This window comes from Emydura macquarii, unplaced genomic scaffold (genome assembly GCF_026122565.2).
Source record: "Emydura macquarii macquarii isolate MOO-44397 ecotype Brisbane River unplaced genomic scaffold, CSIRO-AGI_Emac_v2 contig_1363, whole genome shotgun sequence".
NCBI classification, from domain to species: Eukaryota; Metazoa; Chordata; order Testudines; family Chelidae; genus Emydura; species Emydura macquarii.
In genome coordinates this window covers 2,282,593-2,305,315 of record NW_027131500.1, presented here as the reverse complement: position 1 = coordinate 2,305,315, position 22,723 = coordinate 2,282,593, and the positions used below count along the sequence as shown (strand labels likewise).

The 22,723-nt window shown below is 37.7% G+C and overlaps 1 protein-coding gene across 2 annotated transcripts in view; it reads left to right on the top strand.

The window, feature by feature from the left end:
* The first annotated feature begins 116 nt into the window (after positions 1-116).
* Positions 117-22,723, top strand: part of TRAPPC11 (trafficking protein particle complex subunit 11) — a 43,343-nt gene continuing 20,736 nt past the window's right edge. Inside the window, exons 1-15 of one of the 2 annotated variants that reach the window (XM_067551678.1) lie at positions 117-191; positions 1,695-1,918; positions 3,085-3,254; positions 3,716-3,786; positions 4,963-5,077; positions 8,166-8,265; positions 9,277-9,350; positions 11,070-11,166; positions 12,082-12,215; positions 13,288-13,435; positions 17,658-17,751; positions 19,407-19,486; positions 19,580-19,658; positions 19,752-19,806; positions 21,691-21,836. In XM_067551678.1, the coding sequence (XP_067407779.1) occupies positions 1,715-1,918; positions 3,085-3,254; positions 3,716-3,786; positions 4,963-5,077; positions 8,166-8,265; positions 9,277-9,350; positions 11,070-11,166; positions 12,082-12,215; positions 13,288-13,435; positions 17,658-17,751; positions 19,407-19,486; positions 19,580-19,658; positions 19,752-19,806; positions 21,691-21,836 (1,567 nt within the window). In that variant the 5' untranslated portion in view covers positions 117-191; positions 1,695-1,714. The other variant, XM_067551677.1, reaches the window with a different exon arrangement.

Sequence of the window (22,723 nt, the reverse complement as noted above, 5' to 3'; positions counted from 1 at the left end):
CGTCTTCCCCTTCGTCATCACTCCCGCTCATCAATTGGCTAACCCTTAGGGCCACGCCTTTGTTCTCTTTCTCTCATTGGTTCCTTCGCCCGTTCTCGAGACCCAATAGCTGACTTTGTCGTTGAGCAGGCAACGCTGATTGGTGAAATGGGCTGTTACTCCGACCCTACCCCTTGCTTTCGCTTCCGGAGGTGAGCTACCCTCTCCCGCTGCCCAGCAGAAGAGCCTAGGTGGTGCTCGCCGCTGCCCCAATGAGTGAGTGAGTGAGTGAGAGTGTGTGTGTGTGTGTGTGTGTGTGTGTGTGTGTGTAGCCTGCAGCCAGCTGGGCTCGGGTCGGGTCGGGTCGGGTCGGCTCTGGGTGCGTGGCTTTGTCCTGCCTCCCTGCAGGTGGCAGGAGACGCTGCTGGAGTGGCCGCGCCGGCGGCGAGGGGCCGTAGCTGTGTAGCAGCCTCGTCCGGCGAGGGAGGGAAGGAGGTCGAGGCTGAGGCTGAGGCTGGTAGTGGGGCGTGGATCGGGCTGGCTGGGGGGGTAGGCGGTGGGGCTGACCGTGGGCGCTGGGTGGGGGTGGGGCTGGCTGTAGTGTGCGGGCGGGCGGGGGAGGAGTAGCTGTAGCTGTAGCTGTGGATGCTGAGGTTGGCCTTTGTAGGGGTAGCGCCTGGTGATTGTCTCCCAGCCAGGTGCTCCTGCTCATCGCTCGATCTCTGCGCTTTTGGCACCTAGCGCTAGTTTTAAAGAAAGCCTTTGTTCTCCCCGGCTCTCCTCTTTGTGTCCGTTCCTGGCAGGTTGGGCTGGGCTCGTGGTCAAACCCCACTTACAAAAAATACACTTTTCCCTTAATGAAAACAGAAATGATTCTTTAATACGGTTTGATAAATAAAACAACAATCTGCAGCGTTGTTCCATCTCTAGTTTTTCCAGTGCACCATGTCTATAAGCACCAGACTTTTCAGAGCAGGGACCATCTTTGTATAGTGTACAGCATCAAACATGACGTTGGTGCTAAAAAATAATGATAATGTCACAGTGGGGAAGAATATGTTGACTGTTATATACAGTATCTGGTCTATACATACCTTATTTAAGGGGTCTGCTTCCTGCAGTAATAACAGATACAAGCTGTATCCTGTAATTGACTCGGCCTGAGTAGAACCTGGGCTCTGCAAGCTCATAGGTTCATTTAAGCAGATTCAACAGCAGGATTGGGACCATCAGAGTTCTGAAGCCAGCTCTTAACTCCTCAACTTCCAGTTGCAGCACCTTCCACTTCTAGGGGTAAAGGGGAAACTTGATGAGCTTATTTGTATGCCTATAGTTAGGGCCCCTTTGGCTCACAGTTTTGCTAATAGTGTTAGCGTTTGAGCAGTATGAATAAAAACAGAAACATTTTATCTTGTTTGAGAGTGCACTGATTAGGGGTTTTTCTCACTTACGGTTCTCCCTTATCCACCAAAAAATTGTTGGCTGATTCTTACTCTGACTCTTTTTTTTTTTTTTTTTTAAACCCTGCATCTTAAAATTATCTCTATTCTTTTGCACGTGTTCATTTTAATTTGAGTGAGTAGACTTGATTTAATTGCATTTTAAATAAAAGGACTGGTTTAATTGTGTTTTCTTAAAAAGATACCTTTTTTAACAAATAGGAAATCGTATGTTTTGAAAAGGGATTTGACATATGGGGTACTTTTGTTTTTCAGGTCTTCTCTAAAACCTCAAGATGAGCCCAACGCAGTGGGACTTCCCTGTGGAACTATGTTGTCGGCCTATGGCCTTTGTAACTCTTACTGGCTTGGATGTAGTATATAACGCTGTTCATCGTGCAGTTTGGGATGCCTTTTGTGCAAACAGAAGAGCTGACAGAGTACCGATTTCTTTCAAAGTGCTCGCTGGTGACCATGAGTATCCCAAATGCAGAACAAAGGTATAGTCTGTGGGTTTTTTTTTTTTTTTTTTTATAAAAACTTAAAATAAATCATATGTATTATGTAAACTATAAAATGGCTTACTGTAAAGCATTTGCTGTTTGTGATTATTCTGTGTAAATCTTCAGTCATAATAAATTAACTCAGGGCTTGACAAATTTGTTTTGGAGCTAGGAGCCAGCCCAAAAATTAAGGAGCCAGACAACATGGGCTCAGTGGTGGGGTGCCCTGGCCAGAGCGCAGCAGCTGCCACCGCACTTCCCCCTCCCAGCCCTACCACATGGGCACAGTGCTGCCCTGGCCGGAGCGCAGCAGCCGCTCTCCCCAGAGAAATACTTAAATTTCTAGGCACCATGGCGACCTGGCGCCCGGGGTTTGTCGAGCCCTGAATTAACTATTTAGCAGAAAGTTAATTGAAATCTAGAAACGTATGGTAAAGGCACTGTCAGTCTTAAGTCAATAATTTGGACAATGTTTTTATTTCACATATCCGATTTTTTAGATATTCTGGAAAAAATTTAAAGCTGCTGTTTGAGTGACACACAACAAAATACAATATGTGCAGTCTACTTGCAGCTCTTGTAGTGAAGCTGAGATAGTGTCAACTGGTGTGACACTTGATCAGCATAGTCTAGTGGTTACGGTGGAGAGCTGGAAATCAAGAAACCTGGATTCTATTCCCTAATTTTTGCTTTTAATTGACTATGATTTAGGACAAGTAATTTGTCTCTTTGTCAGTTTCCTTCTTTGTAGAATTGGTATAATACTTACTTAACTTTATAAAGCATGTTGTGATCTTTGCATGACAGGTTCTACATAAGTGCAAAGTATTCTATTTTTCCTGAAGTTGTCTTTTCTTTAGTGTCATAATCTCTCCTTCTTCTACCACCCACTCTCACTCCCACCTATATACATCTGTTTTTGATGTTTTGATAATGATAATGGCATACACTTGGCTTTTGTGCCAACAGTGGGGTGTGCTGGAAAAAAAAAATCACACTACAACTTCTCCATTTTCTAGCAGAAACTTGAGAGCAAGATTGTTGGAGGAAAGATAAAATATCCTCAAGATTGAGATGGACACATGGAATTTCCTATGCATGTGCCAAAGCAAAAATAAACAGGGTTTATAGCTCTCTTTAATATGTTAAATTAATGTTTTCAGAGAACATCCTATGAATGGTACATTCCAAAAGGGATACTGAAGACTGGTTGGATGAACAAACATCTGAATCTGGTGCCAGCTCTTGTTGTGGTGTTTTACGAACTGGACTGGGATGAGTCACAATGGAAAGAAAAACAGTCAGAATGTGCTACTAGAGTTGAAATTGTCAGGTACAGTTGTTTCAATTGCGTTATAAGTATTAACTTGTATTTGTGTTAAGTGTAGGTTGCAAAATACCTGTACGTACCCTAGAGCAATTTCATCTTTTTTTGTTTGTTTTAAAAACATAATTTTGCACTGGGCTGATAGGGCTTCTTTATAAATAAATTATAATTGAAAATTTTGCTTTGAATATTTGATATATATTTAAGATGCTTTAAAGAAGTCTTATTTTAGAATGTAAATTAGCAAAGTTGCTTGGGAATTACCTTTATTTCCTGTTTTCTAAACTCAGTGAGATAGATTAAGAATGCAACTGTTTCAATCTGAAAAAAGGAGAGAGAATATGTATCCTCTTGTGGATGGTGCATGTGCTTTTTATATGCAATTTCTTAATACCTTTAAAAGCAGACTGAAAGTCATTGTACAAATACGAAATGTGAGCTTGTCATTGCAATTCTTCTATTTTCAGGCAAAGTTTGCAGGGAAGAAACACAAAAGTTGCTGTGGTTTTGATTCAGAAGAAAACACCCTTACCTCCAGGTACTAAAAGGCTAATCAAACTTCACTGTACACAAATATGAGGACCACATTTTCAGAGGGGCTTTAACCTGGTCATCATTTGTGCACTTGCAACTTTCCTTGCACAGTTCACAGCACAATGTTTTGTGCACACAAAAATGCACTCGCCACTTCATGCACACGCACAATGGAAGCTTTGCGCTTAAAAAATGGCCCTAAAATTCCGTGTATTTTTCCATTACCTTTTTTTTACCAATTTCAGTTCCTTAGAACTGTAATTTTGTTTATGTCCAGCTTCAGATACTGTGCGTCAAACCTAGTGCAAATATAATGACTGTAATCTATCCTACAAACCAGTTGTCAATTAATGCTTACCTGAGATCAGTTAAGAATAAACTATAATTGCAGCTAATTTAAAAGCTACATTGAAGCTGCAGCATTTGGTAACTGCATAAGCATTTTAGTGTGAAATATTCAAATGTCATTTAAATATTTCCCTTATTAAAATGTCATATTGGAACATGTAGTGCTTAAGGCTCTTCATTAAGCTCATGCATTCCACCGTTCTCAGTATGTCTTTCTGCCTAATCAAACAGCTATGAGACCCCCATTTTGAATGGAGGTGAGAGGTGTTTGTTATGAAGTGTACACTGAGTATGTTTTTAACCCTTGCCAAACTTCTGCAAGAGACAAGTTCTTTGGCTGACTTGTTATCCAGTCAAGAAATTTGAAGGGGTTGCATCCTGAATCTGTGTATCCCAGGCTGCAACTACATGAAGTCGTTGAAGACTGAGCTTGTTTGTTTTTTACCTGTTAACACCTCTAAAAGTCACTGGTACAGAGCTCCAGGAGTATGAGTTTTGTCTCAGTGGCAAGTCATTCTTGTTCTCCTGGGATAGGTTGGCTTGCCAAGCAAGCTAATTTGGGTTTTTTTTAAATCACGTGACTAGTACTATAAATTCACTGTAAAGTGCTATGTGAGTGCTCAGCTTGTTACCCAGGTCTTCTGAGGGTTATTCAGCCACAAAGGTATTCTGCTAATCAAAGCCTTGGTGTTTCAGATGAACTGAGAGGGTGTCTGTCTTTTGAGATGTATCACTTTTTCTGTAGCTTGTTATGCTCAAGCTATGAGAAGAGTGCAGTTTGACTCTGCTCTGCCAATTGATGCTTGCTTGCATGCTCTTTTGATTTCATTAGGGGAAGATGTTATTGCTTCAGAAAGAGCTGCAGCTTTATGTAATGCTTGTGACCTCTCTGGAAAATCCTTGTTTGTGCTGCCACACACTGATCATCTGGTTGGTTATATTATAAGGTAAGTGAATTGGTAAAATACTTTTCCTCTAGTGCATTTTTCCAGTGTATTAAGGGACAGTTGATATGCAGATGTCAACTCTCCAGTACATCCATTGTAGAGCAGTTGCAAACTTACATTACTCCTATTTTATTCCTTCGTTGGAACCCTCTACATCATGCTGAATCCTGCTGAATCCAATCAGTTTTTTTCATTATGTTCTGTTATGACTGTCCCCTTCCATCTAAGTAGGCCATAAAACCTGCTACTAAATGGACTTCTGGAAGATAGTGTCAGGAAACCCAAAGACTGCCTTTGCGTCACTCTGGGTTTTTTTACCCACTTGTATAGAACTTCTAGCTCTATTGCTTAAGGGTGACTAAAGCTACTCCTAGGTTATTTCTAACCTATTTTCCCATAATGTTAAGATAGAGATCTTGTGTAGACCTTGGGAAAGGTTTGCTTTTTCCTTGTCTGCCTTCATTTTGTGTCTCTCTTTTTTGTATATGCCAAGTATATTTAACTTTTCTTTTATTATGGATACAGTGCCGTTGGCCTCTTGTGCATCCATATTCCTTGTGGATTTGCTTTACTAGCCAATGAACATAGACGCTCAAAGAGTGTGCTTTAAGATATGTGAATAATAAAAAGGAGAGAGGAATATAAGTTCCTCCTTCTTGGTTTATAAGTCAGAAACTCTAGTTAAATCAGAGTTTATTAATATTTGGTTTTTATTTAAAGTTTTCAGAAGTATTCATTTTAAAAAAAAGCTCTAATAAAACACTGATACAACCTTCACATACATACAGGCAGGTTAGCATTTCTATCATAGACTATTTTCATGGGTTAGTGACTCAAAAACTACTAAGCTAAACTCGTTTAGTTTGTACTAAACTTGGCAAAATTAGCCTAAGGGGCTATTTGGAAAATTTGGAGTGGAAGGAGTCATTGAAAAACGCCCCTTATATTTGAGAGAAATTGCTTGATGTTCATAAAGTAAAACTTTCTTGTTTCTTAAATTTCTAAATTAGTGCTAGGCTGCCATATGTTTAGTGTCTTCAAAAATAAATTGCCTCTAGCTCAGTATACTTCATACTCTCTGTAATGCATTCTACATATAGTTGCATTCTGTGTATGAGGATTAGCAACTGTCCTTTCCTGCACATACAGATGAGAATATACCATTAAGTATCAATATTTGTTAATTTTAAATTGCTTTGAACATATAGAAATGCCAAATATTTATCTAGTGTTCTGTCTACCTTTCATAATAGTAGAGACTGCTCAGTAAAGAGTGGAATATATCATTATCCAGCCTTATTTCTCTCTTCGAGCTGGCTTGCGTCTCCTGTTCTTAACAGTGTGGTAGTGTTATATCCTGTGGGTGAACACTTTCCCCAAAACGATCACTCTGTATCTGACCTCTCAGTTCTCATTTTCAAAGGAAATCTGCAAAACACCTTAAAAATGATCCTGGGAGCTTAAATCCATAATTTCACTAGACACTAAAAATTATGGTCTCCGGCTATGTCTACCCTGAAAATTCTACAGTGGCACAGCTACTCTGCAACTGTGCCACTGTAGCTCTTCCAGAATATCTTCTAGATATTTACTGCAGCTATGGGAGAGGGGTTCTCCCATTTCTATAGTTAATCAACCTCCCCAAGAAGCAGTACAGCTGTACTACTGTAAGAGCGCTTGTGTAGCCATGTTGTGTCGACAGGAGAGAGCTCTCCCACCGACATAAGAAAACCAGGAGAGAGTCTCCTGCCGACATAGTGCTGTCCACACAAGCATTTATGCTGGCAAAATTTATGTTGCTCAGGGAGTGTGGGGAAAAAAAAACACCCTTGAACGACATACTTTTTGCTGTCATAAACGGTAGTGTAGACATTGGAAGAATTCTTCTATCAACCTAGTGCTGTCTACACCAGGCGTAAGGTTGGCATAGCTACATCTCTCGGGGTGGATTTTTCACTCCTTCTGAGAGCTGTGCCGATGTAAGTTTCCAGTCACTAAAAATTATGGTCTTAATAAAGACACTGGCTTATGACAATAATCTGTAACCCTCTAGTGTTCCCCCCAACACTTTGTCCTATGGCTGTAAATGTGTTAGCAGGCCACTTCACCTTGAATGGTCTCAGAATATGTGTTAACCACTTATGCTAAACAATCAGTTGCCCCTTGTATTTATCTCTGACACACTGAGGGCTTGTCTACACTACAGAATTAGGTCAACTTAATTTAGGTTGACCTACAGCCACCTCAGTAATCCAATAGGCCGTTGGTGTCCATACTACCCTCCTGCTGCCGGTGGTGCACTTCTCACCAGGAGCTCCTGCACTGACTGAAGTGGGGCATTGTGGGACACTAACAGCCACCTGGAACTCAAAGCTGGAGCCCTTACCTGCTCCAGGGTGACAGCCCTAGCTGTGAGCCCTGCTTGGGATCAGTTTCACAGCAGGGAGCCTACCAGCAGTGAAATTGACATTCTTATCAGTTTCAGGGCTTCAGCTGCCAACCCCCTGCTGCTGCACTTTCCCAACCTGAAGAAGAGCTCTGTGTAGTTCAAAAGCAGGTTTCTTTCACCAGGAGGAGTTGGTCCAAAAAAAGATATTACCTCACCCACCTTGTTTCAAAAATATTCTAGGTAGATAACGTAGGTTAAAACAAATATCACAAGAACTTTAAATTGAATGCTTTCCTGTTGGTACCAATAACTTAAGTTTGTATGTTTTTGGGTTTCCCCCCCCAGTTTACAGTGATTGTTAAGATTAAGATTTTGTCCTGGTTATTTTTAGTAAAAGTAATGGACATGTCACAATAAATAAACAAAAATTCAGGGAAGTCTGTGGTAGCTTGGAGCTCTAGGTCTCCCTGCCATCCGCAGTGGCTCAGAGCTCCAGGTCCCCCAGCCACCCTTGGCGGCTGAAACAGAAAATGTCACGGAGATCTCTGAAAGTCGCTGCATCCATGATATAATCTTATCTTTAGTGATTGTAGTGGGAATAGTGCTCAAAAATAGCCTAATTTAAAGTACATTCGATTCTGTATATACTGAAAGAACTTATTTATTGATTTTTAAAAAATTAGTAATTTTCTCTTACAGATTAGAGAATGCTTTTTATGAGCATGCGCAGACCTACTACTACACTGAAATAAGAAGGGTAAAATCTCATAAAGAATTCTTGAATAAAACAACACATCAGGTAATGCTACTCCTTTTTTAAAATGAGATAATTCCAAAAATATATTTGACACATCCTGTGTACGATACTCCGGATATATTATGTTTAAACAAAACAAAATTATTTTCATGCTTTTAGTTTTTACTTTTTTCCTAGTTAGGGTCCTTTTCTTCTCTTACAGCAATGAAGGTTAAATTCACCTTTTAAAGGTGAACTTCAAATACAAAATGAAAATGGAATTAAATCTAGAGTTATATGCTGGAAGCTCCCACTTGTCAGACTTATGGGAGGATTGTTTGTCAGCATAGAAACAAGTTTTCAACTAACTCTTTGAAAATAAAATTTCTCTGCTGAAATTCTTTTGGTACTTCTGCCTGATTTAGTGTATTCCAGAAAACCACACACCAAATTCCACATGTCTTGCTGAAATCTTTGTAATCATTGATATTTGGGATGTCACAGACTGAGGTATTTTGGGCTATCTTCTGTGAATCAGGAAGTGTTTCAATCAGATTTTTAAAACTTTGCAAGAGGGGAGAATTTTAAGAAAGTGGGTTGGTGTTTTTCTGTGAAGTGTTCTAATTCAGGCTGTAGAGAGCACTTACTACAGACTTCTGAGTTTAACGTGGTTCTCATTTGTTGCTTTTTAATTCACCAAATACTGGTTTTGACACGAACTTGTGTTGCAATCACCAACTAGCCTCCATTTTGGAAAACAGGACAAGATTGCCTTCAGAGCCGCAAGCTGTGTCCTTAACAGTGTGTATTCAAGATCAATGATGGACGGTACAAAGCTATTATCCGTTCTTTTTCGGGATGGGAACAATAAATTAGGTTCAGCAAAAGAGCTGTTTCATGCTATTAAACAATACTCTTGTAATTGTTTTCTGTGATGTCTATGTACTTCCTTATATTCTGAAACTTTTAACTGAGTGATCTGTTGTTTCTTTGAGTATTAAATATATTCCAATTTTGTAAATGTTGTATTCAGTTCAGATTATTGACACCATTAAAATATGGGTTTTTTTGCAGCTTTTATTTGTTAGACATCAGTTCAAAATAGCATTCTTCAGTGAGCTGAAACAGGATACACAGAATGCTCTAAAGTAAGTAAAATTCCTTTTTTCTCAGTGATATCTCTTACTATTATGACAGCTTCAGGGTTAGTGAAATGTAAAACTTAAATTTGTACTTGGGAAGTAAGAACAAATCAAGCAGTCAATACTTTTGAGCTCATTCCACAGTGTAAGGAATTATGCATTTGTTTAAGTCTGTTGTGTTTTGTTCAAAGTAAATGTTGATACAAAGAATTTTCTTGAGTTTGTGTTCAACTTCATACTTCAAATATATTTCTAAATTTACATTGACATAAAATGACTTTTAGAATAAAAGCCAAACAGGTGTTATCATTTTTAAACTTATTTGAACAGTTTTTCAGTCAGTTCACTTGAATGAATGAAAATAACATGGCTGCCTTAAGACAGTCCCCATCCTTCCTTTCCTCTTCTCCCCCCTCTTCCCACTCCCCAAAAAAAAACGACCCACAAAAAAAACCCCAACCTGTTAAGGCTAAAATCACAGTCAGGAAATACAAAAATTAGGGTTCCAACTTCAACACTAATTGATGTGTTGTACATCCTATATGTCTTATGGAGTATGTTAAGACCTAAATAGCAGTGAATTGAATTCTACCTTTAAGACAAAGGGCATAGAAAATACTCTACAGGCACATGCGCGCGCTCACTCCCTCTCTCTCCCTCTTCCTCCCCTGCCTCCCCCCCATTGCTCTTAGAGCTTAAATTCTTGTTTCCTTAACAATGTGCAGCTGTGCAACCCTAATGTTGCATTAGAATGACTTTTGCATCTAATTAAATGTTTATTTGTTACTTCCTTTAATAAAAATTTGGAGAGACAAGTATTTGCCTATTCTTAATGTCAGCATTTAAATAGTCTCAATTGGGCTCTAAAGGTCATATTTCTAGTAAGGTGAATGGGTTATAGAAAAGATAAGCTCGAAACATTTACTGTTAGTGTTTGTAAGTATCTTTGTAATAAACAAAAACAAAACAAACAAACAAAAAAAAGAAACCAGTCAACTGGTGGATTACTCATGTTTAAAATTAAGCACGTGTTTAAGTGCTTTGTTGGATCAGAACATAGACTTTATGCTTGGTGCATCCTTGAAGCTAACCCTGAGGGGGTGGTATTACTTTGCATATCTTGCTAAGGAAAAGCACTTCCATGGATACTTTCTGGGAAGATTTCTGAATTTCACTTTTGGATATTTTTAGATGTATCTTTAAAACCAAAGGCTAAAGCCAAACTTCTCAATATTCTAATTGACTGTTTTGTTGCTTAACAACTGGATTCTGACATCTATGCTAGATTCTTGAATATGTGCTACTATTTATAAAATCCAAAGATTTACTAATATTTCTGAAATGTTTTTAACATTCTTTTGGGAACAAATAACCCTAGTGTTCTTTTGACTTATTGCAGTTTGTGTTCAGTCTGCTTGCTGGCAGAGATTAATGAAGCAGAAAAGCACAGGGTGTTTGATGGTTTTTTGCTTTTCTTTTAAAATCACCCCTAAACTGCAGATGGAAAAAGTAAGGAAAATTTTGTCATGTCCAATAAATAGACATAAAAGTTTGCTTAAGGGTGTTGAGTGCAGAATAAATTAAATTTGTATGTTACACTGTTGCCAATGAGCTTTTCACCAGAAAAAATATTTTTCATTGAATGCAGATACTCTTCCAATAGTTTGTTCATGAATAATTGTTTTGGTATGCCAACCCACCCAATTTATAAACATTCATATTTAGAAATTACAGAACTGCATATAATCTTGTACATGAACTGAGGGCGCATGAAACGAACATGTTGGAAATCAAGACCATGGCAGGATTTATAAACTACAAGGTAACAAATCCATTGTAACTTTTAGCAAACTTGTAAATTTAAAAATATGAAGATTCCCAATTTTTCCAAATCCAAAGAGAAAATTTCCAGTTCTAAGGAGAAAATACCTCCTCAGTAGAAGTCTCTTGTTCAGGTGTTTAGATTGTTTGGTTTTTTTAAGAGGCTGCAGCTTACATGCTGCTCAATCCCATGAAGAGCTGAGCACTCCTCAATTCCCATTTGAAGTAATAACAGCATTTTATAGTAACAATCTTGTGTAGTCTATAGATTATTCATCCCCATTTTAGAAAGTGGAGAAGGAAAAGCAATCCTGAGGAAAGGATGGCTCTTTCTTTGGAAGAACAGATTGTAGAGGACCTTGCGTCAGTCTTCCTAACTACCAGTTTAAAAAAAAACCCACGTTGCTGGAGTTGGTCCTTATCAAGGTCCTTGAAAGGGAGATCCGGACGGTTTGGACTACTGCAGGCTTCATAGCCTCTGTGGGGAAGACCACTGGCTCCAAAGGACATCTAGCACTGTCCGTCTCTCCTCTCCCAAATCACTTAGCAATTCCATGCTGGATCAGGGAGTGTGTGTGATGTTCACTTGCTTCTGTGGTGGGTTTGATCTATGCCTTTGGTGTTTGTTTGGTTTTTTTTTTTTTCCTGGGGAGGATTAATCTTTCAGTTTTTGCCATAATTTATGTAGCTAGGATGGCTGTGTGAATAATATGTTGCCCTGAACCCTGTTTGCTTCATATAAAATGCTTTCAGGTGTTATGTCTAATCTTCATTTTTATATTTTTTTCACTTCTAAATTGTCTGAGATCTTATTTACCTCCTACATTCCTAGTGTTAGATTTACCTTTAAAAATTTGAACTTTGATTAGACTGTTGCGTTTTAAAGTCTGTCTTTTATTTATTTTGATTCTTGTAGATATGTCGCCTCTGTTTTCAGCACAACACCCCATTGGATGCAATTGCTCAATTTAGGAAACACATTGACTTGTGCAAGAAAAAAATAGGGAGCGCAGAGCTGGCTTTTGAACATGCTGCCTGGATGTCTAAACAGTATGTTTTTGCGAAGTAATACTTCCCTTGTAGCTCATGTATAAGCATTTCACAAAGTTAATTGTTTTATGTTTAGCGAAGCAATGAAATTCTCAAATTTCTTCCCTGAAAGAGATGCAATAGATATTACAAGTTTAATTGTCCTGTGTCAGTGTGCTCTGCATTAATAACGGACAGTAATTCCTAACTGGAGGGAAATCAACATGTGGGTACCTATTGTGAGATTTAGAATCTGATCCCACAGTTACTGAAAGCTTTGTCTAGCTGACTTCAGTGGGAATTAAATCTGAGCAAGGACTGTCGGATTGGATCTGAAACTTCATAATGTACGCCGGCTGACAAAGATTTATGGTCTTGTAACATTATGCTTTAAACATACAATAGGCAGCAGGCCATAGCTGTAAAAGATTGCTCTCCTGTGAGGTGGTTTCTGCATATCAGGATTGCCACAAGTTAGTGGGGGAGGAGTTAGGAGGCTTTCGTTGTCATTGCCCGGTCTTTATTTGTTCTACATGTAAACGGAGGACTTCAGTCTCAAGGGCTGTCAGTCAGCAACACTCATGAGCATTGAATGCATGTGGAAATTAACCATATGGAAATATTACAAATTTTATAAAACCTGACACAATTATTTCAAAATAGCTGTGCCCAAGTGGATGCAGTTGTAGGAATGGATCATTAGGGTTCAAAAACCTCTGAAAGCCTTGGATGAACTCATAAACTCATAGACCCTAAGGTCAGAAGGGACCAATATGATCATCTTGTCTGACCTCTGCACAATGCAGGTCATAGAATCTCACCCATCCACACCTGTAATAAACCTCTAACCTATGACTGAGTTATTAAAGTCATCTGATCATGGTTTAAAGACTTTAAGGTACAGAGAATCCACCAGCAAGTGAGCTGTGTCCCACTGGAACTTTAATTTAATTAAAAATAACACTTTAGTTCAAATTTCCTGTGTGTTGTACTTAACTATAGTCACATGTCATATCTTTAAGTCTTAATCTTATGTTTCATAGTAAATAAATATTCCGGTGGTAAATTTTTTTTTTTTTTTTTTTTTTTAAAGATTTCAGGCCTTTGGAGACTTGTTTGATGAGGCTATTAAACTAGGGTTGACAGCAATTCAGACACAGAATCCAGGTTTCTATTACCAGCAGGCAGCATACTATTCACAGGAACGGAAGCAACTAGCGAACACACTCTGTAACCATGATGTAAGTTGCAAACAGTTTGTCAATCAGCTAACGTTTTGTTCTAAATATTTATTTATGAAAACTTTACTCCAGTATAGCTGAAGCCAAACCTAGGAACAGAAATACTTAAAGTTGTATTTAGAAGGATTGATCATGAATTAATAAATTAGTCATCACTTGATCTCAAATGTCCTCAACTGTAAAACCGATTTCTTAGTTATGTAGCAGAATTTATGTAAAATATTTTCTAGCTGTTTATAAATTGTTCAGCACTTATCTGGCACAAAAAGTCTGGAAAAGGAGCTTCATTGTACTCTATGAACACTCATGTATAATTATACCTAACTCTACTTTCACACTCATGTGTCAATCATTTAAAATATGATACTTACCTGTCACTGCTGGGTAATCTTAGTTTTATCCTTTTTAACCGGTTCCTACTATCTATAACTGTGCAGAAAAAGTAATTAGTTTACACTAATTATACCAATTAGTTATACTAAAAGCAAATGAAAGTAAATAGGCTGTGGTGTTAGACTGAATTTGTGAGAAGTGAGAACATAAGAATAGTCTGACCCAGTACAGTGAATGGTGCAGTACTAGCCCAGTATTCTGTCATTTGACAGTGGCTTGTGCCAAATGCTTCAGAGAGAATGAATACAACAGCACAATTATTAAGTGATCCATCCCATCGTCCAGTCCCAGCTTCTGTCAGTCAGAGGCTTAGAGACACCCAGAGCATGGGATTGCATCCCTGACCATCTTGGCTAATAGCCATTGATGGACCTATCCTCTGTGAACTTATCTAATTCTTTTTTTTAACTCAGTTATACTTCTGCCTTCACAACATCCCCTCACAATGAGTTCCTCAGGTTGACTGTGGATTAAGTGAATAAATACTTCCTTATGTTTGTTTTAAACCTGCTGCCTATTAATGTCATTGGGTGGGTGACCCCTGGTTCTTGCATTATGTGAAGAGGTAAATAACACTTCCTTATTCACTTTCTCTACACCATTCATGATTTTTATAGACCTCTATTATATCTCCCCCTTAGTCATCTTTTTTTCTAAATTAAACAGTTCCGGTCATTTTAATTTCCCCTCATATGGAGGCTGTTCCATATCCCTAATCAATTTTGTTGCCCTTCTCTGTACCTTTTCCAATTCTAATACATCTTTTTTGAGATGGGGTGACCAGAATACATGCAGCACTCAAGGTGTGGGTGTACCATGGATCTAATATAGTGGCATTATTATGTTTCTGTCATCTTATCTATCTCTTTCCTAGTGGTTCCCAATATTCTGTTAGCTTTTTTGACTGCCGCTGCACACTGAGCAGTTGTTTTTGGAGTACTATCCACAATTACTCAAAAATCTCTTTCCTGTGTGATAATGGTTAATTTTGACCCCATCATTGTATAGCTGGGATTATATTTTCCAGGGTGCATTTCTTTGCATTTACCAACACTGAATTTTATCTGCCATTTTACTGCCCAATCACCCAGTTTTGTAACTCTTTGTAACTCTTCAGAGTCAGCTTTGGACTTAACTATCTTGAGTAATTTTGTATTGTCTGCAAAGTTTGCCCCTCACTGTTCACCCCTTTTTCCGGATCATTTATGAATATTTTGAACAGTACTGATCCCAGTAAAGATCCTTGGAGGACCCTACAATTTATCTCTCCATTGTGAAAACTGACCATTTATTCCTACCCTTTGTTTCCTCTCTTTGAACCAGTTATTGATCCATCAGAGGACCTTCCCTCTTATTCCATGACTACTTAGTTTGCTTAAGAGCCTTTGGTGAGGGACCTTGTCAAAGGTTTTCTGAAAGTCCAAGTACACTATATCAGCTGGATCACCCTTATCCATGTGCCTGATGACACTCTCAAAGAATTCTAATAGATTGGTGAGGCATAATTTCCCTTTACAAAAGCCAGGTTGACTCTTCCCAAATGTATCGTGTTCATCTGTGTGTGTGATAATTCTGTTCTTTACCATAGTTTCAAGTAGTTTGCACAGTACTGAAGTTTGGCTTAGTGGTCTGTAATGATCAGGATTGCCTCTGGAGTCGTCTTAAAAAATTGGCATTACATTAGTTATTCTCCAATCATCTGATACGCAAGCTAATTTAAGTGATAGGTTCAACCACAACTTAGGGCAGGTCTACACTGCTCGCAAAATTCAGTGGCCGTTGATGGGAGTTTCTCAAGCTACACGGAGTAGCTTGCGCAACTCCTGTCAACTTCGTAACTTCCCTTTAGCGCGCTGTCTCCACTGCACTATGCCGATGGGAAACGTGTTCCCATCAATCCAGTGCTATGCTTTTTTTTGGAGATGGTTTTATTAGATTGACTTCTGGATCGATTGAGCGTGTCTTCACTGCCGCTCAATTGAACCGGAAGAATCTATCTGATGGTGGCGAATTTGCCCCCGTCAGTGTGTACATAGCTTTAGTAGTTCTTCTTTTCGTATCTGAGTTCCTTCTGAACTCTTGCGTGAATATTATCAGATCCTGGTGACTTATTACTGTTTAAATTATAATTCGTTCCTAAACCTTCTCTATTGACACCTCAAGCGGGGACAGTTCCTCAAATCTGTCATCTTTTTAAAAAAAAAAAAAAAAAAAAAAAAAAAAAAAAGTAGGAATCTTCCTCACATCCTCAATGCAAAGAATTCCTGTTGCTTCTCCGCAACAGCCATGTCTTCCTTCAGTGCTCCTTTAGCACTTGTGTTTTCCAGTGGCCTCAATGATTGTTCAGAAGTCTGTCTGCTTCTTAAAAAATCTGCTCTTAGTTTTTGAGTCTTTGGCTTATTACTCTTCAGATTCTTGCTGTGGCTAATTATACTTTTACACTTGACTTGCCAGAGTTTATGCTTCTGTTTTCCTCAGTAGGATTTGACTTCCAGTTTTTAAAGATGCCTTTTTTGCCTCTAACCTCTAACTTACATGGTTTAGACATGATGGCATTTTTTTTAGTCCTTACTAGTTTTTTTATTTGGGGTATACATTTAATTTGAGCCTCTATTATGATGATTTGAATAGTTTACATGCTGCTTACAGACATTTCACTCTTGTGACTATTCCTTTTAATGTCCATTTAACTAGCTTCCTCCTTTTTCTGTTTCCATTACAGTAGCGTTTAAAAAAGGGTTTCTTTGCTATTTTGCTGTCTACAAAGATATTATAGCAAGCATAATGTAATTATATTTTACTGAGCAGTTCAGCTATATTCACTATTCACCTCTTGGAACAGAACCTGTGTTCCACTTAGGACTAAATCAAGAATTGCCTTTCCCCTTATGGGTTCCAGGACTATAGCTGCTCCAAAAAGCAATCATTAATGATGTCTAGAAATTGATCTCTATATCCCATTCTGAGGTGGCATGTACCCAGTCAATATGGAGATAGTGAAATGCTAAGAGATACAGAGAAAACCAAACCACAGAATCCCCTATAATAATAGGGGATTTCAACTATTGCCATCCTGGTCGGGTAGTTAGTAGAGTATATTCCTACTGCTACACTTTTATTATTCAAGCATGGAATTTCTATCCATAGCTATTCTATTGTATAGTTTGAGTCATTTAGGATTTTTACTATATTTGACTCTATGCTTGCTTTCACATATAGTGCCACTTTCCAACCAGCATGACCTACTCTGTCATTCCTATATATTTTGCACCTGGGTATTACCATGTCCCATTTGATTATCACTGTTCTACCAATTTCTATGATGCCTATAATATCAATATCCTCATTTAATACCAGGCATTCAAGTTCACACATCTTAGTATTTAGACTTCTAGTATTTGAATGCAACCACTCATTAATATTTAATCAATATTTAGTTGTCTGCATTCATGTAGTGTAATTGAATAGGACTGTTTTCCTTTTGTCTGTTGAGTTTCTACCTTTACTTTATAAACTTCTATCCTCTTCTGTTTGCTAGGATATAGAGAAACCCCTTCAATAAATCATCCTAAGGGATGTCTCTGTCCAAACCATGTGCTCCTCCTTACTTGTCAGCTTTTCTCACCCTTTACTTTAAAAAAATCTTCTCGACTTTTTCAATTGTACATGCTAGTAGTCCACTCTTCAATTGCTTATCTGGTTTCCTGGTAAATAATATTTTACATAAATGGTTGAAAAAGTTTAAATACATTAAGAACTTGACAGTCCTCGTTTTGCTCTTCGAGTGTGTATGTTTTTGCTTATGTACTTCAACACTCTTACCTTTCAGTCTTCTGTCATCTATCCCAATCCGGATCCACTGGAAACTCAAACTGGAGTGCTTGACTTTTATGGACAAAGATCATGGCGTCAGGGAATACTAAGTAAATAATTTTTGTTTATAATTTCTGTAGAGGTCAGACAAAAGGGATTGAGGTCCTGATCCCATAATTAGCTCTGGATTGGCAGACTCCCTGCACCTATGCACAACCAATTGACATCAGTAAGACTAAGTAGGTGGCAGTGGTCTGCCCTGCAGAACTAGTTGTGGGACTGGGGCCTTAATTTGTCATTTTAGTTGGTAAAGTAGTATAAATCTGAGGTGTAAGGCAGGAAGGTGTACATCTAGAATCTGATTTCTATACGTTTTTTTCTGTTTTTCTGTAGATGAATATATCTTGTACCTAACTAGAGATGTTTTTAAACTAGTTACTGGTGTAATACAAAATAAATAGTGCACAAAATAGTGATAAAAGTTCTACAGTTCATTTTATTTTGCTGGTTGTATATGTGTTGATGGGTTTTTGTTTGTTTGTTTGTTTGTTAATATTATCTTTCCTAAAACTGTGGCAATTATGATGGACATAGTTAGAGGTGAGAGAATGAAGTCCTCCTAATATCCCCAGAAATTCTCATGAACTAAAAGTAAGAGGTTAGACAACAGAGTAAGAAGCAAATAATGGGGCGGGGGAAGAGAGAGAGAGACACACACACACACACACACACACGAGAGACCGAGGGGCCAGAATGTCATAAAGAGGCCTTACTGTAAACGAGAATCAGGCCTGGAAAACTCATCCCATTGTAAATAGTACCTCTTTTTGGCAGACAAGAACTGCCACTTCCAGCAACACCTTTTCAAGTATCAAAATAGATTTAGAGGGAAAAACTGAATCACTAGATGTAAAGTAAGGAAGGCTATATGTTATATTTTCACCATCAATGGAGCATTATTCCTCTCAGACTCCTGACATAGCTCTGAGTTTATGCATGTATATGTATGTGACTTTGCAATTCTCACATTGTTGATTCCAGCCTGTTTCTCTCATTGATCACTTGGATGCACCTTTAGGCATAGCAACTTTTAATATCCTTGAAACATCCTCCTTCTGGTGCTACTGGTAATAATGCAGTGATATCATTTTGAGAATATAATTGGTCGGTTAACTGTGTGATTTAAAATGTTGAGTTTTGAATAAAAATTATAAATATCAGTGGAGTTTAAAAGTGAATAAAACTTTGTTTCCTGCTAAGGTGTGAATGCAGGATTCTGTCTTCCTGCAACAGTTGATAGCCTAAATGATGCATAAAATAAAGCAGAAAGCAGCATTCCTTACATTTCTTAAGTGTTGATGTTTGTCAGCTATTGGTAGAGAAACACAACTGTGAAGTAATTACTTGGAAGCCAGCAAATAGTTTGTCATGTAATATATTTGTAAATTGTAAATTTTGGTGTATTCTAGCCAATGATCTGAGCATCTTTGAAAATTCTGGTTTTAAAACATTTAAGTTCGTTTTTAAATTGCTGTTAATAATACACTGGCTTGAAAGAATGATTGTTCCAAAATTCTCTTTATAGAAGAGAGAATACTGCAGAGTTCTCCAAACATAAACATTCTTTCTCCTAAGAGATGGCAGTGTTAAGAATCTAAATATGCCTGAGTCAGAACTGGCTTTGCATTCACTTATCTTGTTACTGTGATTCCTTTTGGGACTGGATAAAATTCTAGTTCAATGAACTTTTCATTATCATTTGCAGGCTTTGATCTTTCTGATCCTGAAAAAGAGAAGGTGGGAATTCTAGCCCTCCAACTAAAAGAGAAAAATGTTCCTCATTCTGTAAGTTTTATCTTAGTGTTAGAACAATATGGAAATTATTTCTATTTTGAAATATACATATTGCTGTATCATTACTGCTGATTTATCTGTTAGGAGCTAATAATCACTTTGCTGAGTAATGCCGTAGCACAGTTCAAGAAATACAAATGTCCAAGGATGAAGAGTCACTTGAGTAAGTATCATTTACCAAATAACCCTTTGAAAATCTTTGGAAAAATATTTTAAGTATTGCATTGTAGACAGTCTGACAACTTTTTCTTTTCAGTGGTTCAGATGGGTGAAGAATATTATTATGCTAAAGATTACACCAAAGCTCTGAAGTAAGTACTGTTTATGAATGATTCCTTAGTGCATTATTTTTCTCGTCTGGAACATAGATCTTATCGATTTGTGGGATGGTGTTAGAAATTCATTTAAGAGACTGCTGGTACCTTTATGTGATGCATGTGGAGTTCTGGGAATGAACTTCAGAGTTTGTTGATTCCTGCTGGCTGTATGGTCCACTTCAGAAGTTACTCCTGAACGAAAAAGTAATTCCCAGCCAATAATCCACAAATAAAAGATTACCCAGTGGGACAAACAAGAACAGCCTAAAATTAGGAAGTTAGTATCTTATAGTTGCAAAGAGAAATTAATTACCACTCATACTCCTCTCAGATACTATGGCATTCAACACATAAGGGGGGGGAAAAAAGTTAAATCTAAAGCTTAAAAGAAAATTTCGTAATGTCTTGTCTATACTTAACTACCTTCTCTAATTATTTAAATATTGCTATTTAATATTAAAAGATAAAAAAATAAACTTTTAACCGTGTAACTTTAAACTTTGCATTAACAATTTAAAATCCAGGAAGCTCTTGGAAGCTGAGTTCTGGGTGTGCTAAAGTTAAATATATAACTGAATCGATGTTGTGCATTTAATGCCTTAATTTTGTGTTTCTAAATGGGAGGGGTTAATGCCTGTGCTCCTTAAAGTTAAGCATTTTAATACTCTGTTAGGATTTGAAGATCACATTCTGTTGTATTGACATGGGTATATGGGTTGGGTGGGAGCGACATTGTCCTAACTTTGCTTTTGCTGCTGGCTAGAAACAATTTTCTGTAAGGCCTTGTCTACGCAGGAAAGTTTTACAAGTTTTACTGGTATAATTAGTTTTTTCCATTTTTGCTTACACTCTTTCTCAAGCAAAATAAAGTAAACCAAAAAGGCACTCTTTTATCCTAGAATGTGGGTGTCTACACAGAATGTTTATACTGATATAACTATAGCTGTTAAATGTACACCTTTGGTTATACTTAAGCTTTGTCTACATGGGAAAGTTTAAGGCCGATTTAATAGAGTGGCAGCCCATCTGTTTATATAGTGCCATGTGTAAATTAGGGAAATTTTACAAACATTTTGCAATAACTTCTCACCATTGTTAAAGCTTCACTACGTGTGAGGATGAATTAGTGTTACAATAGTGAGAAGCTTTTGCACAATATCCATAGTACAGCCAAAGCCTGTAGTGACTGTATTTTAGTAGCAGAAAAATACAATTAAGCATACTTCCTTTTTCTTTTAAAGAAAACTTTGAATTTCAAGATACCCAACAACATTTCAGCCAGACCCTAAAATAACATAAACTGTGATTCCTTTCCAGCTGCTGTTTTTAATTCTGTACTTAATGTTAAGGGAGGAAATGTGAGGACTTTTACTGTTGGTTAGTTTCTTTCATGCAAGTTGTTCTAGCAACAGCGTGATAACTGAGATCGGAGAATGTTTTGTTCTAAGTGTTTGCTTCATTCCAGCAAGACACACACACATTTCTCTATTGGTTTACGATTGTGCAGTAAGTGCCATTTAAAAAACCAAAACAATACTACCTACAGGCATTAAATTTACCATAACATTTACTATTTTGTGTCTAGACAAAAGTAAACACAGTGAAATAAACATCCTTTTTTAAAAATGGTGCTCATTGTCCAGAGAAGGTTATTAGAGAAGGTTCTTGATTAGCTTTAAAAAAAAAATTTTTTTTTATCTGAGTCTCTAGTGGTAAGTCTATAGTTGATAAGCTCTTTGAGATTTTTGGGGGTTTTTTTGTGGGAGAGAAGTGGATTTGAGTTGGCTTTAGTATTGTTCACAATACAAGAAGATATCAAATACATAACCCATAGCTTTACTTAAATTATACACTTGTTCCACTTTTTTCCTTTTCCAGGCTGTTGGATTATGTCATGTGTGAATACCGTAGTGAAGGATGGTGGACTCTCCTTACTTCCATATTGACCACAGCTCTCAAATGTTCTTACCTCATGGCACAGTTAAAAGATTACATTACTTACTCTCTAGAGCTGTTGGGTAGAGGTATCCTTTTAAGAAGTGCATCTCATTCCTATTAGTTATTACAGTATTTGAGTCTTTAGCCATGTCACAAATCATTGTGCCACTCATATACCTTATATTAGGTCAGATGCATCCCAGTGAAGAGTGAATTGGGATTGGAGAAGATGTAATGCAGATAACTTTTATAACCTGAGGCAAAAAGATGCTGAGGCTAATAACTAAAATAGGGCATATAATAAAATATCAGTAATATGTTAACTATTTGGGGGGAAAACTTAGAAAAATATATCCATAGAGAGAGGCGTATTCCTCTTGCCTAGCTAACACCACTTTCTTGATTCACTGACCGCAAAAAAACAAGGTAACACAATCTCCTCCAAGAGTGTTAAGTGAGCACTTGAATTTTTAAAGACTATCGATAACAAAACGTATAAATGTTACTTCTATCCAACTATTCCTGGTGGCTACACTGTAATAATCCAAACACTGTTGTAGTTTTAGTCTCTTGGATCATTTCTTTGTTTTTATTTTGTCTCCAGTTTTCCTGCTTCATGTTAAATTGATTTCATTAACTGTTCCCTATCTTTTCCTCTGCTTCAAGGATATCTTGCTGCTGTCAATGGACTTGTTCTATATCTCTTCTCACCTGCCATTTTCAGTCTTATCAGAGCATGTTGCTTCCCCAAACCATTCTGCTTGTACTTACAAGCAGAAACTACATGTAGCCATTGGCAATGGTTGGAGAGCAAATTGCTCCCTTCATAGAATATTACATTGTTCTCTTTGAAAATTTTCCTTCTTTGTAAACTATCATATACTTCACCTAGCCAGAGTTTAGACACAGAATTTTATTTTGCCACAGTTTGGTGTCTTCCCATTGGCTGTACTCAGAATAAGAGGAAAGACTT